At 48.3% G+C, this 18,567-nt stretch overlaps 2 protein-coding genes across 2 annotated transcripts; one reads left to right on the forward strand and one right to left on the reverse strand.

Moving 5' to 3' along the window:
• Positions 1-991: 991 nt before the first annotated feature.
• On the reverse strand, positions 992-3,377 carry LOC101757285 (silicon efflux transporter LSI3-like). The gene is given in 4 exon segments (XM_012842544.2): positions 992-1,754; positions 1,890-2,079; positions 2,248-2,604; positions 2,606-3,377. Coding segments are annotated over 4 exon segments (1,485 nt in total). The 5' UTR covers positions 3,269-3,377; the 3' UTR covers positions 992-1,479.
• Positions 3,378-14,878: 11,501 nt separating this feature from the next.
• On the forward strand, positions 14,879-16,168 carry LOC101757686 (uncharacterized protein At1g08160). Its single transcript, XM_004983703.3, has one exon. It carries the CDS (start codon positions 15,171-15,173, stop codon positions 15,801-15,803), a length of 633 nt encoding a protein of 210 aa, XP_004983760.1. The 5' UTR covers positions 14,879-15,170; the 3' UTR covers positions 15,804-16,168.
• Positions 16,169-18,567: the final 2,399 nt, after the last annotated feature.

Genomic DNA, 18,567 nt, shown 5'->3' on the forward strand with positions numbered 1-18,567 from the left:
TGGACAATACAAGAGCTGCCATGGATAATCCCCAAGCTATCTCTAATGGTGAATAACACTTTGCAAACTTGTCCTTGTTGGCTCCAATTGCATTGGCACAGATAGATGAACATGAATGCATGTTTTTTTTCTAATAGTTGATTATTTTCATAATGGTAGAGAGTGATGATTTAGAGGATTATTTAAAGTTCTTTCCGTAATTGCATAGGTGGGTAATTAGAAAATAAAATTCAATGATGATTAGAGACTTTGGCATAGTGGCCGGATGTTTCTATTTTCTTTTTTAAAAGAATTTATCAGATTAATATTTTTTTATTTGGATGTCCTATGAGGATTAGTGTAGAGGTCAAATAGAGTATCTAATTATAGGAGTAAGTATAACCTCATTTAGTAAGAAAATAGGATCAAAGTTGAAACTTGAAGGCAGGATCTGCCAACACTATTATCCGAGGGCAAAGCTAAGCTATAATATTCCCTCCATTCTAAAATATAGCTACACTTAGTACTTGAATTTGTCTTAGGCCTCGTTTGGATCATTGGAATTGAATTCCATCCTAATAATCATAATTTAGACACAAATTAATTAAGCTAATATAATTGTATGTGGAATATAGTTGTATATTATAGTTGGTGATATGGGAGAGATACTTATATGCTGCACTTCTACTATAGAGAAGCGAGTCCAAGAGCGTGCTATAAGAATTGAATTCCATTCTAATAACTATAATCTATAGAATCAATTTCCATCTCCCACCCCATGAATTTAAGATAGGCTTATATCTAAACTTTGGAAAGTTGTGGAATGCCACATTCCAACATAAATTAGCCTACTCCATTAAATAGATTCCAATTCCTTCAAAATGAAGGAACCCAAACGGGACCTTAGGATACAACTACATGCATTTGAGTTCCCAGTTGAGATTGAAACGGTGAGTGGACAAATATACCCGTACAAATATAGCTATATTCTGAAGATTGATATACTAATCAATTGTGATCGCAGGTGCAAATTTTATCTTTAGACTTGAAACCATGCATCAGGCTGATTCAATGATTCTCAATACTCACCAGCCAGTACATCATTACCTAGATTCAACCAAACCAAAGCTGCAAACCAGGTCAGATGTGTTGCATGCATATGCGCTGCTTATTAGCACATTGCTGCGTCTTAATTTCTTAACATCTGACGTCACTGCTCTAGCCACGACCGACTTACAACAGTTTGTCTCAGAGCAGGGCAAATAAAGCTATATATATACATATATAACTGAGACTTGAAAAGTACGCACTAATTAATTAATAAATAATCGCACACTTGAGTCATGCGTACATGCATGAGGGTGCAGGGCTTGATTTTTGCCTTAGCTTGCTCGCTCGTTGACCGGTCGCCATGGCACGACATTGTTGAAGCTGCATGCGTCCATGGATCCTCTGTACGTGCTAATTAACTACAGTAGCAGTGAAGCTATTAATTAGCAGCTAGACGGAGATCTTGCCGATGAGGGGTATGCCGATGGCGGTGACGACGAGCGTGGAGGGGACGCCGAACACGACGTGGCTCCAGAAGGTGAGGTCGTGGGCGTTGCGCGGCGCGCGGCGCGCCTGCTCGCACACGATCAGGTTCGCCGCCGACCCCAGCAGCGACAGGTTGCCCGCCACCGTGCTCACCCACGCCAGCAGCAGCCACGACCGCGTCACCGCCGACGCGGAGATGGTCGCCGCGGACGCCGCCACCTCGTCCCCCATCAGCAGCACTGCGAGTACAGCATTAGTGCTTAACGAGCTGGCCGTGACACACTTGGACAAACGACAGACATCATTTAATTTCCGATATGGCAGACAGTGTGTAATAATATAATTAAAAAGTTGGAGCTTATTAATTAATTCACCAGTTGGCACGTTGGAGGCGAGGTTGGAGAGGAGCAGGATGATGAGGGAGAGCACGGTGACGCCGCTGACGTGGTTGATCTTGGCGTAGGGCGCCATGAAGTTCCAGATGGCCCCGGGGAGCCCCGTCTTGTTGAAGCCGCTCACCGTCACAAACATCCCCGAGAAGAAGACCAGCAGCGAGTAGGACACCTGCACATCATGATCATCAGATCAGACACGCGCGACACCTACATGATCGAGGCGTGCATGCCCACCGCGTGCCCCTCTTCCTTCAATAATTCCCTGCCTCGCGGCCGTCTAGTGGCTAGCTAGTAGCATGATGCATGGGACAGACTAAACGAACACGATCGTATATACCTTGTCGAGGCACGGCTCGGCGTCGCGGAAGTCGACGACGACGAGGGCGATGGCGGTGGTGATGGCTGTCCATGACATGTTGAGCCCGAGCATGTAGGCGACGAGCATGCCGACGGTGACCACGTACGCGAAGCTCTTGAGGAACAGCTTCCGCCGCTGCTCCGAGCACTGCATGAACCACCGGTGCTTGGTCGAGATGTTCTCCGACATCACCGACTCCGCGTCGTGGCCGTTATTGCCGTTGGCGTGGCCGTTCTGGCGCAGGCGCAGGGCGGCGCCGCCGCCGGGGCTAGTACTGCACTTGTTGAGCGAGAGCACCGAGGCCGCCGGCGAGCGCCCCTCCTCGGCGGCCTCCGCCTTCCTTGACGGCGGCGACCTCGTCGGGGCTGGCGCCCTCGAGGTCCTTCCAGTACATGCAGAGCAGCATGACCGTGTTGACGGCCATCCCGGCGAGCATGGCCGGGAGGATGCCGAAGAAGAACTGGAGGAAGGTGATCCTGCTGTTGAAGGCGATGACGAGGTTCTGCGGGTTCCCGATGGGGGTGGCGCTGGAGCCGACGTTGGCGCTGGTGGCGAGCGCGAGCAGGAAGGGCTTGGCGGGTAGCCCCCGCTCGGCGGCGAGCTCGAGCACGAACTCGGTGAGCACCACGCAGCAGGTGTCGTTGGTGAAGAGCGCGCTGGCGAGCGCCGTGACGACGCAGACGCGGCAGAGCAGGTCGCGCCCACCCTGGCTCCGCCACGCCAGCACCGCGCCCAGGTGCTTGAACATGCCGGCGCCCTTGAGGTAGCCGCCGAGCACCATAGTGGCGAAGAGCAGGCCCAGGATCGGGAGGTCAATGGAGGCGTACGCGTCGTCGGGGCTGATCACGTGGAACACGATCATGAGCACCGCCCCCAGCAGCGCCCCCGCCGTGCGGCCGATCGGGAGGAACGGCACCGACGGGAACACCGCCAGCATCCAGAACACCCCGAACGCCAGCGACCCCAGCAACACCTTGGGGAGAGGCGCCAGCTCAGTCATGGCTGATCGGTTTCGATCGTTTACCACTCTCTCCTTGGGTTATTGGCTAGTGCCTTGGCCTCTTGCTCTGTCACTGCAGCTCTCTGCTCTGACGAAGCAGAGGGGTGGCACACCTGAGGTTTAAGTAGCAGCAGAGGGAGAGCGAGAAGCTGCATGCTTTCCAGCTGACGTCAAATATCTTGGAGTAGCCTACTAGGAACTAGGGGGGTAGCTACAGCAGGCTGGTTACACGGCACGATCGATGCCATGTCAAATTCAACGGGACCAAATGATCTGCATATATGTAAGCACGCACTTCCTATGTAAGCTTAGCTAGCTTCATATCACGCGTGCTAAATTACTATTCCCAGCTCGACATGCAATCCGACCCTCTCTCTACGTACACGCTAAGCGTAGACTTTACAGTACATGTATGCATGTGTGACACGTCATCCGTCAAGATCGAAGATGGAGCCCTGCAATCCTAGGCTGCCACGTGCACAGATATCCTTTGGGTGCCTCTGTGGGCCCTCTGTACACGTAGGAAGAGGCGAAGAGCTGTCAGTGGATCATCAGCTGTGTGCACTCGCGAGTGCTAATTTCAATAGTCTTTGGATACTAATCTCGAGAATGTATATCTTCCTCCATATGCTATTGAGAGGAAAAGGATTTTGGAATCCGAAAATGTTGGAATTGTAGCTCGTTTAGCAGGACTGTAGCTAAAACGGTTTTAGCTGTGGCTTCTTCGGTAAAATAGTTTTTTTAGCTTCGGATTGTCCGTTTGGAATTACGTTTGGTAAAACGGATTCTTCTAGTTGTTTAAGATGGATAAAAATATGGAATGTCTATAATATCCTTATCTTTTGATGATAAAAAAATCAAAGAATTTATAGATTAGCCCACAACATTATTTTTTCCTTTTAAAGGAATTCTTTTCTTCCATGTTATCCGGGTGCGTTCTCTCTTTTTTTTTAACGCACAGGAGCATGTATCTTACGCTCGTCGCTTTCTTTGCCACAGGTTTCATCGTATCCGTCCTCCTTTTCCTGTCTCTTTCTTCTTGACGCTCGTCGCTTGCCGGATTCGTGCGACGACGCCTTAGGTCGGCCCGTGGGAGCTCTTCCTCGCGCTGACTGCTCTCCCTGCCGAACTTGCGCTGTTTAGCTGCTCCCCGCTAGATCTCGCGGAAGGATGGGGCGGCCACCGCCCGCCGTCAGCCCACGCCTTTGCCCCGCGTCCCTGCGCCCGCCACTGGCCAGCGCCTCCACGTACATGCGCCCGCCGCTGGTCCCACCCAAGGGCAGGGGTGGCAATCAATGAGGAGGAGCCACGAGGAGCCATTATTTTGGGCTTCCGCTCCGTCAAACAGCTCCTCTCTGCGCCATTTTCGGGGCTTCCCCGCCGGAGGCATTCATCCAGTTGCCGTTTGGTACAGCTTTGCTTGAAGCCGCACTCGAAACCGTTGCAAAAGTCCTGCCAAAGAGGCCCTGAGTAATACTAGTGTTATTAGTGTGATGATCAACTTGCTGTGGTGGTGGTGCTCTCTTGCTTTTGGCAAGGATCAGCATCGTAGGTTTCAGGATATGGTTAAGATCTAAGCCTGATTGGTATCAATTGCATGCTTTTGGTTGCTCTTGCTACAACAGCCAACGATTCTGTGATACGCATATGTAGTGGCCGATGCATGCCTGAAACCGAATAGTCGGCAGGCTCATTGTTTGGCATTTTGCTACTAGCAACCTATGGCAAGTTGGTTGAGACTTTCCAATACCAGAAAATGGATTGGCGTGGCTCCTGAATTCAGAGTTCCAGGCCAAGGTGGCCGTTTCTCTCATGTTAAACAAAAATGGGAACCGGTGACCTTTTTGAGCAAATTAAAACACCCCGAGAAAACAAAAAATGGGAACCGGTGACCTTTTCGAGCAACTTTCATGTTTGGACCAGTAACTAATTTGGGCAAATTGGCCATTTGTGTGTTGTTGCTGCTTGTAGCACTTACTAAACTTATGATGCTAATCTGACACAAGCATGTTACGACGACTTAGGAAGCAAATGTCAATTCACTCTTTCCATGTAAACTGATGATGTAGCTAAAATGGAAAGGGAGCATAATTTACACCTATACGCACATTCTTTCCTCCTCTGTGCCTTAACATCCGAGGCACTAGCGCTATACTCCCTCCGTCCCAAATTACTATTTGTTTTCATTTTGACTTTTCTAGATTCATAGCTTTTACTATACATCTAGATATATGCTACGTGAAAAAGCCGTGTACCTAAAAAAGTTAAAATGAATAGTAATTTAGGACGGAGGGAGTACATTTCATGGATCGGACAGAGTTGGGTGCTACAAGCACTAGCTATCAATTTCAAAAAAATAAAAAATACAAGCACTAGCTATCAATTTTAAAAAAATAAACACAAGCACTAGCTAGGGGCCTAGGACTGGCGCGCACCTCGGCACAGTGGTACAGTGCCACTTCATCCAACTCAAAATACATGCTGCTTTAGGATGGCTGTAACGACCGCCCCCAAATCTTCCCAGTTAGGTTTGATCTCAGCCCTTAACCTCCGTCAGTTGTTCTGTTAATCGCACTTAAGTGCTCAGTTTTCCGCCAGTTCCGACCCCTGAGATCCGACCCCCACCGCTTCGTTCCTTTTCCCGACCCTGGCGAGTTCAGCCATCCGTCGGATCCGGTTAGATCTTCCTCACCCGTCCGATCTTTTCCCCGGTGGATCCGCGAGATCTTTTCCAGATCCCCCGCATCAGCCGCACTCGAGTTGCATGGCCGCCTCAGAGCCTTCCTGCCGCGTGGCTCGCCTTCTCCGACGCCACCGCTCAGTTTTGTCTCTGGCAAGCGACCGAGTGGGTTCCCGCGCCCTTTTCCCCCAATAGCAGCGGAAGCCCTCTGCACCCCTTTCTGCAGATCCTCGCTCCCCGCGCCCATCATCACGATACCAGATCTCTGCCCCGGAGACCGATGTCGCCCGTCTTTTCCGTCCTTTCCAGCCACAGTTGCGCCGCCCGGTCGTCGCTACACGACGATTCCCCCACCGCCAACCCCGACCGCGGCCGCGACAGTTCCTTTCCCCGCCCTGTCAGACGCCGCCCGACAATCTGTTGTTCCGCGCTCTCCCCCGCGCCGCGTCCGCTTGTTCTCCCACCTGTGCACCCTCGATCCTAGCGCCGTTTAACCGGTCGCTTCTATCACCTCTTCCGCACGGCGACGCCCGCTTTCCGCCAAATCTCAACTACCGGTCTACCCGCGCCTACGCCGCCCTGACGGAGTAGCGCAATGATCGCTGGCGTCACCCCCGGAGTTCTGTTGCACCGCCCAGTTTGCTCAATCGCCGCCACGGCAGAGCACTCCATTGCTTCTCCCCGGCCTTCGCGCCGCTTCCCTTCTCTCTCCCCGCGACGTTTCCGTTCCTCTGCTCCCGCAGCTATAAAAAGGAATGCCCCCGTCGCCGGAGTTCCCTCCACCTTTGTTGCCCTTAGTTTCCTCTAGCTCCCTGCTCAAGCTCCTAGCACCATCAGCCCCATCTTGAGAAGTTCTTCTCCCAGTTCCTTCTCAGTTCATCCGAGTCACCCGCAACTTGCTCCCTTGTGCTGCGCAAGAGCTCTCTTGCGATCTGCAAGAAGCATCACCGCCGGAGCACCGCCGGCCTTAGTTCCCGCTCAAAGCTTTAGTTCCGCGCCCAAGTTAGCCTCTTCCGACCCCAAGCTTTCCTTTCAGGAAGAAGGTGAGTGCCGACCCTAAGTCCGCTTCACCCGACCCCTCCTATCCGCCCGACCCCAGTTCCACCTCGTCCGACCCTGTCTGTTTGCCGACCCTTGTCCGTCTCGCCCGAGGGTCTGGCTGTGATCTTTTTCCTCAACTTGAGGGTGTAAGTGTAAAACGTGGGAACCCTTCACCGCCTGTGTCGGAGGATCCCAGTTATCACACCCTCTAGTTCAAGGATCAGACCACTCGTTTCTTCCTACCCTTACCTGTTGATCATCATCAGCTCTCTCAAACAGTCTCCAACTCCTGCTCTTTGTCGCAAGTTTCTGGGCTCAGGAGAGCCAGTGTTGCTGTCAATCAAAACGATAAGCTAACCCTTGCATTGCATTCGTGTAGAGCTGCATCTCGCCGACGGCTTCTACGAGCTGCACCCGACGCCCGAAGAAGAAGCTGTAGCCGAGTTCCCGCCCGCTGAAGTCGAAGCCGCCCCTGAAGCCGAGCAGTTTCCACCCTCCTTGTTTGCAGGCAAGCCCCGGTTGCATGAAATCCTACGTGTGTTGCCAGACTTGCACATGCCTTCCGAATAGCATCTTGTGCATTTACGTTTAGGAGTTGTGTGAAACCCTAGATGCATGACTTAGTAACCCTTGGTATGAACACTAGCTGTTGGACCGAGTAGCTGCATTGCTTAATAGGAGACGGTAAAAGCCGAGTGATCTCCTGTCACTCGCGAGTTGTAGGAGTTGCATGTTTACTCTCCTGTTACAACTATAAGGACGATGGACGGGCAGGGTTTGGTAACTCTTTGGTGGTTGGATGGTTGCCCGTCTGTCTATGAAAACTTGCTAAGGCCCGACAGTGGTGGTGTTCGTGATCAAGTGTTTGAAAGTACTAGCCTCATACTTAGTATGGGATGAGGAAGCCTAGTACCTGATTGAACCTAGACGTGAGCGGTCGCCCCATTGTTCTTGGAACGGAGTTTCCCCTGCTGGTTGTCGCACGTGGTGGCAAAGCGTAGCCACAGAACGGCAGAGGCCGGGTCTGTGGAACCTTGCACCAAAGGAAATGGGCCCGACACGGGTTAGGGGACTGATGGGGAAGGCCGACACAGGAAGCGACCTCCGGGTGCGCGGATGTCGTGGGGCTAGGTTCACCATGCATGGTTAAAGAACTCGAATCGATTCGTCTGCCTCTCACAGTTTGAGATTACTTGATCGCTATGTCACCCTGAGTAAATGAGGAATTATGTGATGGCAATGTTGTTATTTTATCTATACACTTGTGTGGCTCGATGTTTGTTTAGGATAGGTGGCACAACCTAGACTGGGAAATAAATGTAGAACCGGAGCTAAAACTTGAAAATAGGTTACTTAGCGCTTTTGGCAAATCAAACCCCTCAGCCAAGAAGACTTGCATGTCTAGTTGGAAGAGTAGTGGCTCCTCCCCGGTTAAGTCTTGTTGAGCTTAGTAGCTCAGCCTTGTTGTGGCTCCTGTTTTTCAGGTGAAGTTGCAATTTCCGACCCCTCCCTTGTTGGTGCTTGGCCGCCCCAGCTTCCGCCAGGCTGGACGGTCGAGTGGGACCCCTCCTCGGACGGCGAGGAGAGGATTCAGTGATGTTCTGGCTGGCCTCGCCCGGACGTCCGACCCCGACGCAGTCTTCCGCTAGCGTTTTCTCTGTTGTTCTTTCTATGAAACTCTGATGTTAATTTTCATGGCCGAACTAATTAAGTAAGAATACTTAACCCAGTGGACTTGTTGTATTCTCTGTAACCGCTCACCTTCGTGTGGGTCTGCTGAACTTGATCCTGTTAAAGTGGTTAAATCGGATGAAATCCGACGGCACTTCGTGTTAACTCGGTTGAGGCAGTGGTGTCGCATGTTAGGCGGCTTAACCCTGTTTCATCAAGCTAACCCGAGGTGGTTCCGCCACAATGATGACATGCCAAACTTTTGGTACTTTGACCATTAACATATAAAGAGTTGTTTAGAGTGACAATGTACAATAATTCTTTTTGAAGCGGGCGACAATGTACAATAAATGTTGATACGCTACTAAATTTATCATGAAAAATACTTTAATAGTATTCAGATACCTATATTTAAACTATAATATATTTTATACAAGTTGTAAGTTTATTATAGTCAATGTTGATAGCCTAAACATCATATATTTTTATTTTTGAGTTGGACCGAGTATCTATTTCTACGCTCAGACCGCACCTACTAGCTCACCATCACTCAGGAACAGAGCAGCGGCCAATGCCCGGCCGTCAGCACATGCATGCAAAGCTGATTAGTGCATGATTACATCCCAAGGGAAGAAGATTAAAGTAGCGCCCAAATTAGCCGCACGCGTTATCTCGTAGTACCACTGGCATGTGGACAGCGAAGACAGACAGCAGCCAAAAGGAAACTCCAGTCACATTTCAGCTAGCTAATCCTCTTCCGTTCAGAAATTTGTTTGAATGTGTACTAACTGTAGTGCTTACAGGAGAAGGTAATTTCTGACCACATGTTCCGCTAGATTGACAAGAGAATTTGTGAACGTATGGGGAGGGTGTAAAAAGTAGGATCAGTTAAAATTGATCAGGCAAAGCGACAGGTCATTACAGGCCCCCCTGATTATGTGCGAGTGGATCTCAACCGCAATCTGATCCGGGGCAGGGTCACACTGACACGTTGCACGCCACTGAGCAAGCACCTCAGGGCACAGGACATCTCTTTTGGGCTCGTCGATTTACAGGCAAAGACAGCCTTGCTGACGGCCAGAACAGCGACGTGCTAATCTCTCTCTACTCGCAAAAGAAATGGGCGCGGCTCCACTAGCTAGTGTAACTTTATTTGTGTTGTTTCGACGTGCGATGTCGCCGCTAATGGGTGTCAATGTTCTCTTCATCAAATTAATTATATGCTCCACTTTGCTATCAATTGAATAATCGTGTTTGGCCTGGTGCATCCATCAAATCTTGATGACACTCCCGGAGAAAACGCTATTAGTACCGGTTGGAAACCTTTTAGTATCGAGTTGTGAAACCGGTACTGATAGTTCAGTACTAGTACTAAAAGGGTATTAAAAAAATAAAAAATTGAAATCCCCGCCGACCCCACCCTCCCCAACACCCGCCCCGCCGTCGGCCCCCGCCGCCGCCGCTGCCCCCGGCCCGCCGCTCTTGCCCGCCGCCGCTCCCAACCCGCCCGCCCACCGCTCCACTCCCGCCCGCCCGCCGCCACCTCACCTCGCCCCGCCGCTACTCCTCATTGCCGGTGAGGGGCGAGCGGAGGGGGGAGGGGAGGGGAGGCAGAGGAGGAGCTAGAGGATGAGGGTGCTGAGAGAGAGGGGAGAGAGAGAGATAGAGGAGGAGGATGAGGCCGGGTGCTGCTGCTAGCTTGCTTTAAAATCGGGTGAGGACGGAGGCGGGCGGACGGATGGATAAGGGTGGGGGAGCTCTTTAGTACCGAGTGGGGGCTCCACCCGGTACTAAAGGGGGTCATGGGGGCTTCTCAAGAACTATCCATTAGACCCGATAATAATACTCACATTAGTCCTGGGTCAAAATGCAACTGGTACTAAACCTCGGGACGAATGCTTAGTTTTCCAGTAGTGTGAAGATCTAATCCAATGCATGTTTGACCCATTCCGCTGATGCAAGTGAAGGTATCAGTGAGTAATAGTTGGTCAGTCATTTTTATTCCACTTTTACTGCTTTGAAATGAGGATTAGTTTAATTAAATAAGTTTTGGGTCGACCCAATGGTCTAGGCCCTACACAAAGCAACATTTGCATCCCTAATCACTATGCTGTAAAATATAGTAGATATATGCAACTGTTCTGGTAATTGACTCTTTTTTGTTTAACCACCTATAGTATTATTTTACATTAATGTAATAAAATAAAATAAATCAATATCCAACACATGGTACACGTGTTATTTAGGGGTTTAATTTTCTTCTGTTGAGAAGAGTTAGAACATTCAGTTTTTGGACGCAAAGCATATGTTGAGTACAAAGTTTCAAGATAGCTAGTTGACAGTCCCTGGCAAGCATACTTGTCCTTCAATGAGCAAAAGACGAGTCCAATCAATCGTGTTAGCTTTAGTTTCTAACCCGAGCAAGAACGCTTAGCAACGCAAGGGTTCTAATTACTCGTAGTAGTGCAAAGATTAGGTGAGAGAGGTCTAGCAGCCAATTACCTGCAAGGCCGGCCGCGCATCGCTGCAGATTGACTGATCGAACAGTGATCGATTTGAAACAAACAAAACAACACTGACACGGACTGAAGCCCTATCCCTTTGTTGCAAACCTTTTTATCCCACTGACAGTCTATGTGACTAGCATGGGCTTTACAGGGCATCATGTTACCTGGCTAATTCTGCTTCTACCACACTTTGTTTTGACCCATACGGGGAGGGGAGAGCCTGAAGTTTCTGCTCCGATCTGTTGCCAGTATAGGCTATAGTAGCTCTAGCTGAGGCTGAGTACGTGATGCTCTACTATTCAATTTGTTAGCCAAGTGCGCACACCACTTAGCTTCTTTCGTTTGCGTCTTGTGCTTCTCTCCGTCTCAAGGTACTACTAGGATCATTAGATGGGAAACGAAAAAGGCGAAGCATGTATGGTGAACTTTGTATGGTGAACTTTGTATGGTTGGACCGCCTTTAGGTATACTACACTACACATTCTCAAGGTTGGGTTTTGGGTTTGGAGTACATGCCATTGTGAAAGTGGAAAACATGCATGCCACTTCTATGTGTGTCCATTGGTCTTCTTTTTTTCTCGTGTTAAAAGAACCTTCAGACATGCTCCAACTAAACTTTTTTTAGTAGTAGCTGGGCAGATTCCGTCATACAAGCTTAGGGCCCGCTTGGATCAACTAGAGATTGTAAAAACTGTGATAACTCTAGATGGTCCAAATAAGCTTTTTATTAGCCAACCATCCAGCTTTTTATGATCTCATAAATCTGGCACCATGAAACTATTTTTTCAGCAAATAGGCCTTGCACATCCATAACCAATCCAATGCAAGCTGGGGGATCCAAACAGCCACAGCTTTTTATTAACCAGCTTTTATTAACAAACTTTTTATTAGCTAAAGATCAAAACATTTATCCAGGATACATCGTACTAGTCCATCAACCCGTGCTCCCACACGGGCTAATATTTTTAAAAAGTATTGTATTTGAAAATTATTTAGAAAATAAACTTCTACCTAACAATCAAAATTATTTACCTACTACTCTCTCGTTTTTCAATAATTCAACATAATACCCGTATAAATATGTACTTATCTTTATCCAGTTATAATTGATTTTTAATTAGTAATTACTCTATACACTTTTTCATCCACACTCACACTTTTTCCATTTTGTATTGCACCTCATACATTGTGTTTAGCATAAAAATCAATATTTTTCCTCAACTCCTCACATACATGTATAAATGGTATACATGGTGATACAATGATACACATCATACGTATATACTTTAACTTAGAATTTTATAATAAAAATAGTATTAATAGGTAATTTAGAATCATATATTATTATTTATGGACATTTCTATACGATGCACATGAAGATAATTAGATTATTGAGACTTATGTTTTTAAAGTTATTTTTAATAACGACATACGTGGATAACTTAATATAAATTTAGAATGGTATTTTAAGTTACGCTTTATAATGATATGTACGAGTAAATTGGATGAAGATTATGAGATTACTTTAGATTATTTTTTATAATGGCTTAGCTCGGTAATTTAGATATAGGTTTAGAGTTTATTTTTTGAATATTTTCATAATGATAGTGGTGGGTAACTGTTTAGAAAATATAATAGCCCAATGACTATGATTATTAGAGTTTACAGGATTGATGTTTGGTATTTTTTTATTTTATAAGAATTTCTAGGATTATTTTTTCAAGTGTGCCTCGTGAGAACTAATGCGTAGTCTCTTATGGGAAAAAATGAAACTACATTGCTACTAAACTACTACCTTGAGCTACCTCTCATTTGTTAAATATTCGAACACAATACGTATATATATATATACTTATTATCTTCATCCGATTGTGATAGATTTTAGTTAGTAATATTTTCATCCACATTTATAATCTTTAACTTTTCACTTTGCATTGCATGTATGCGCTTAAATTTGTTTAATGGACCCTGAGTTTGAGCTATAATTTTAACATAGAAATCTATATTCTCATCACTTCCTCTATATCTTTATAACTAGTGACACACGTCATGCGTATATACCTTAATTATTATATCATATACCAATAGTGTAAGAAATAAACTACTTAGAATCATATATTGTTGTATATTTTTAATTAAGGTGATTTAGATTCAAATGTATGGTTTCCTCATGTTATTTTTAATACTAGTATATGTGAGTAATATAGATGCAAATTTGAGGGGTTACTTTAAATATTATTTATAATGTCATAAGTGGGTAATTTTTATAAAGATTAGGGGGTTACTTTAGTTTATTTATATAATGGCAGAGGTGGGTAATTTAGATATAGATTTTAGGGGTTAGTTTAGGCTATTTTCATAATGGCATAGGTGGCTAATTTTTTAGAAAACATAATAGATCCAATGGCTACGATGATTTGAGACTAGCGATTGATGGCCAGATGTTTTGCTTTTTTGTGAGAATTTTTAGGAATTCTCTCTTTTTCTATAGTGTCTACCTAGGTGGCTTCACTTGGAGACTTCAAAAGGAGCCTCCAATTAGTAATAGTAAGATAGAGATAGATTAACCAGAAATTTCTCTAACATTTATCCAGATGAACTACTGTAACAATTTAATTTCCATTGAAACATGATGGAGTAACTCTGAGTGAAGCCATTGGATATAAAGTTTTCAATTTATTTAACAGCGATCATTTAATTTCCATCAGCAGACCTAGAGGTGCCGTGGCGAATGGGGCAATTGAATAGGTTGCTGAATTCTCTCATTTGTATAGTCTTTTTTTTTTCAGAATTGCTCTGTTATATGGAGAAGCCTGTTTTCGAAGTTTTTCTAAAAGAAAGCTCAAAAAAATGAAATTCTTTCCAAATTTTGCTTGCCTGTGTACACAGTGGACTCTGTACGGTTGGACTGTATTTAGGCATACTACACATTCTCAAGGTTGGGTTTGGATTCGAGTACATGACATTGTGAAAGTGGAAAGCATGCATACCACTTTGCCCGGTGCTCTTTTTCTTTGTCCTGTTAAAAGAACCCTCAGACATGCTCCAACTGAACTTCTTTTGGTAGTAGCCAAATAGAATCCGCCGTACAAGCTAGAGAGCGCCCGCAATTTTTCAACATGGGTTAGGTGTTGTTCAGGACGGCAAAGTTGCATATTTTGGCATCATGATTCGTCCTATAGAGATAGTGTAACAATTTACTGGCCATTTTTATATTTATTTGCAAACGATGATCTTTTAATTTCAATCGATCAGGTGTCCTGGTCCTTGGGGTGCCATGACGAAATGGGGCTTTTCAATAGAAAAAGTTGTTGAATTCTCTCATTTCTATGGGTTTCTTTTCTGAATTGCACGTGGTTCGTGGAGAAGAAGCTCGGGTCCAAAGTTGAGGGGCAAAAAAGCTATAAAAAGAAATTCTTGTCAAATTTGTTGTGTTTGGACAAGATCAGAACCGCATGTCCGTGATGTTACAATGCACATGCGCAGGCCTAACAGCGTTTTGCATTTCTACTAGTACCTCCAGTCATTAAAAGATGACGTTTCAGACAAATAAAACAGATGAACAAGTTCTTTCTCTTAGCCAAAACATCATCATCTTTAAATGTCCACAAGATCATCTTTAAATTAGCACAGGAGAGCCCAGCATGGCTGTCAGGCTGTCACGTAATCGCCGAGCAAAATTCCTGCAGTGCGCAGAGAGGAGTGGAATTCGAATCCTTCCATGGAAGAGTTAAAGGACAAACCGAAAGCAAAAGCCGCGCATCGGAGAGCACGGCGTTCGAAGCACCCACCTCGTAGCTGTGGCCATCTCTTTTTCATCTTTGATTCTTTTCCCGCCAAGAAAGCCTACTGCACATGATGGCGCCTCCTCTGATGATCTCGTCGTCTATACAAAGCCGCCGCAGACGTGCGAATACGTGATCGATGCCTTCGCAGCGCAACCGCAACTGAAACAACATCGCCACGCACAGCTAGCTGCAGCAGCGAACGAACGAACGCCGCAATGCCGGCGGCGGCGACGATGCGCGGGGGCGTCGCGCACAGCGGGCGTGCCCGGCGGGTGGGCGTGCTCCGCTTCCTCGTCGCGTCGGTGGTGGTCACCGTCCTCCTCGCGGGTCTCGCCGTGCTCATCTTCTGGCTGGCGGTCCGGCCGAAGCCCATCGACTACGCCGTCACCCGCGCCGTGGCGCGCCACTTCAACGTCACGCCGCCGCCCGACGCCACTGCGAACGCGACGTTCTACCTCACCTTCGCGGCGCGCAACCCGAACCGGCGCGTGTCCATCCTGTACGAGTGGGTGGAGTTCCGCGTGCTCTACGGCGAGTCCGCGCAGCTGGCCGTCGCCGACGAGCCGGCGTTCCGGCAGCCGCGCCGCAACGAGACGCGGCTGGACGTGCGCGCCGTGGCGCGGTCGGCGGCCGTCGCGGAGCGGGCGGCGCGGGAGCTGCGGCACGACCTGGAGGCCGGGGAGGTGGGCGTCGACGTCCGGATGCGCGCGCGCGTCCAGTTCAAGGTTGCCGGCGTCAGGAGCAGGCACTACTACATGGAGGCGTTCTGCTCGCCCGTGGTCGTCGGACTCTCGCCGTCGGCGGCGCGGTCGTTCCAGGAGGTGCCGTGCGACGTCGCCATCTCGTGATCGAGCGAGGCAACAACATGCATGGTTGCAGGATCACTAGCGGAGCGTGGTGTGCTGCGAAAAAGCTTGGGCTCGGATGAATGGGTTTGTTAGGCTTAGATGTTTGACTCCTGCGGCGTGCCTTGTAAATCAAGCTAGCTAGCTCTACTAGATGTTGCCTTCTTTCCTTTTTTTTCCTTCTTCAAATCAGTGTGTGCTGATCCTTTTGCCATGTTTGATATGTTATCATGCTTGGTGTGAGTGTGAGTGCCATCCCCATTCGGGAGAGAGTTGCCATTGCTAGCCCCTCATGTTTCAATGCCTTATCCCAAACAATTCACGCTTTTCGTTTTTCTATTCAAGTGAAAGTGTTAGACTTGGCACTCCTTGCATTGTTAGTATATTTCAAACCCGGTGCCTTTTGTCACTTTGGTCTAGCCACTGTCCCTGCGCCCTTGAAGCTACATTCCTCGAGTGTGGCTTTCAGTTTCATGTCCTAATAATTCCTAAAGTGAAAAAAAAACTAAATAGACTCCCTTTAACTTTATTGCTTTGCCTCTTTGGAGTTTTCTGTGGTAAAGTGCAGGGAGGTACTAGAAAAGAGAGCAGCAGCCACCACTTGCTGCTCCTCGGTGGTGGCAGAGAACTGTTGCCTCTTCATCCAGAATGCCCGGTAGCCCTAGTACGAGCTTTAGATATGTCCATAGCATACAAAGGCTACTGCATGCCCTGTGTTCTCTGAATACCTGGACGTCGTTCTACTGCTCAGTGCTCATGAAACGTGCACGATGCATTTGGCCTTTGCAACGCGCGACAACTGGCCCGGGAACTGAAGCTCTTGAAAGAGCTCACAACTTGTACAACACTACTCTGTCCTAGATCGCGTGCGGGATCCGCGACTCGCCTCGATCTGACTCGCAAGACAGACGACGACGCTAATGCGTTCTGGCGCACGCAGCACTTCTTGAAGAGTTAACACAGAAGCAGACGGCTATGGCTCCTTGTTGGCGTGGCGTGTGCGAGCACTAACGTTTCCTCCTTTTGGGTTATTAGAGCTCCGTTTGCATGTGTTTCTTCAACTCCAATTGTTTTTCCATGACGGGATTGCCGTCATCAGTCAGTGGCCATGTGAACGGATCCTCTCGTCTTCCGATCTACTCTGGCTTCCATCATGCCTCCAGCTTGAAAATTTTTCTCGATCGATGGAACCTGAAATAAAAGGGCGATCGACAGATTGTCGATCTTCACACTGTTAGTTTGATCTCCACCCCGAGTTGGTCGTTGGACCGAGTCGGACCCTATCTCGCATCCTGATCGGGGGCGCACAATCAATCTATGGTTGTGGATCCCGGTTGCGCAGCATATATAAAAGGAGAGGTGGGGGCCGAGGGCACGAAGCCCAAGTTCGCTGCCATGCTCTACTCGTCCATCTACAGAAACCCGATCTAATCTAGGCACTGTTAGCGGCGGGAAGCTCCACCGCCTCCTGCTACACCACCCTCGCCACGCCATCAACGACGTCGTCGTCTCCATGGCGAGCTCAAGCACCAAGATTGATGGTTGACATCTCTACTCTCCCTCTACTCTCCCTCCCTCTCTCTCTCTCTCTCTCTCTGTTTTCTCTGATGTAGATCTCATACAATGTTTTAATCTAAAGTTTAAGTTGTAGACCCGCTAGTTGTGCATCTAGTGATCCTATGAATCTATCAATAGTATCAGAACAGTTCTAGTGTGTACATCTAGTCGGGGAAAGAAGGTTTTGAACCGAAGCATTTAGAAGGAGATGAATCAGAAATTTCAGATTTTTTTTATTCAAAAGCAGCGGTCGCCGGATCCACCGACGACCGCCGGCGACGCTCCGCCGCAAGACCCAAGACGACGGCCGTCGAATCTCGGACCGATGGCCGTCGGTGGCAAGAAGAAACCCTAACTCTACGAAGGGGAAGAATCTAAGAGAAAGAGGACAAAACCTTACCGGATCCGCTCTGCGCTTCGGGAAAAAGAAGGGAGACGCGCGGTGGGTACCTAGGGTACCGACGCTGGACCACTTGACGGCTGCGCGCTCACCCTACGGCGAGTGTGCGCGCCGGCGAGGGGACTGGTGGCAGCGCCATCACTCGTGGTCACCCGCTGGCGGAAAAAGCTACGGCGGTGCCACGGACGGGCCTGCCGAGGGGAAGCCTCAAACCAGGCGCCACGCCGCTTGCTCGCCGGCGCTCGCTCACCGGCGCTCGCTCGCCCGCCCCGCTCGGTACTCGCTCGGCTCCCGCTCATGTGGCGGCGCTGAAAGGGGAGGAGGAAGGGAGCAGAATGACTAGGGTTTGGCTGGTGCCAAGCGGCTCGGGGGTTTGGATTCCGTGAAAGTTCCAGACAGCCATCAATTTTGATCCAACGGCGTAGATCACTTGGGCCAGGATTTGGCCTAGGCGGGAGGCGGCTTTGTCAACCCAGGCCCAGGTTGCGACCTGGAAGGCACCGCGCGCGCTCCAGCGATCACAGACCGGGCCGCATTGCTGTTTGGGCTAGTGTAGCAGGCTGGAGCGGGGAAGCTGGGTCGCCGTTCGACGGCGTGCGCTGGGCCGCGCTAGGCTACTTCCTCGCTCGAGCTGAAAGAGCAGAAAAGATTGAGCCCATGTCTTTTTTCCTTTTCTAGCATTTTGTGTAATTTTCTAAAAATTGAATTAGTATCTCAAATAAAATTAGTTTTAAGGAGTTTTTCCTGTGACTAAAATTCACAAATTATGTTTAAGCTTCCGCTATATTAAGATTAAGTTAAGTTGAATTT

This window comes from Setaria italica, chromosome IX (assembly GCF_000263155.2).
Source record: "Setaria italica strain Yugu1 chromosome IX, Setaria_italica_v2.0, whole genome shotgun sequence".
Classification (NCBI taxonomy): domain Eukaryota; kingdom Viridiplantae; phylum Streptophyta; class Magnoliopsida; order Poales; family Poaceae; genus Setaria; species Setaria italica.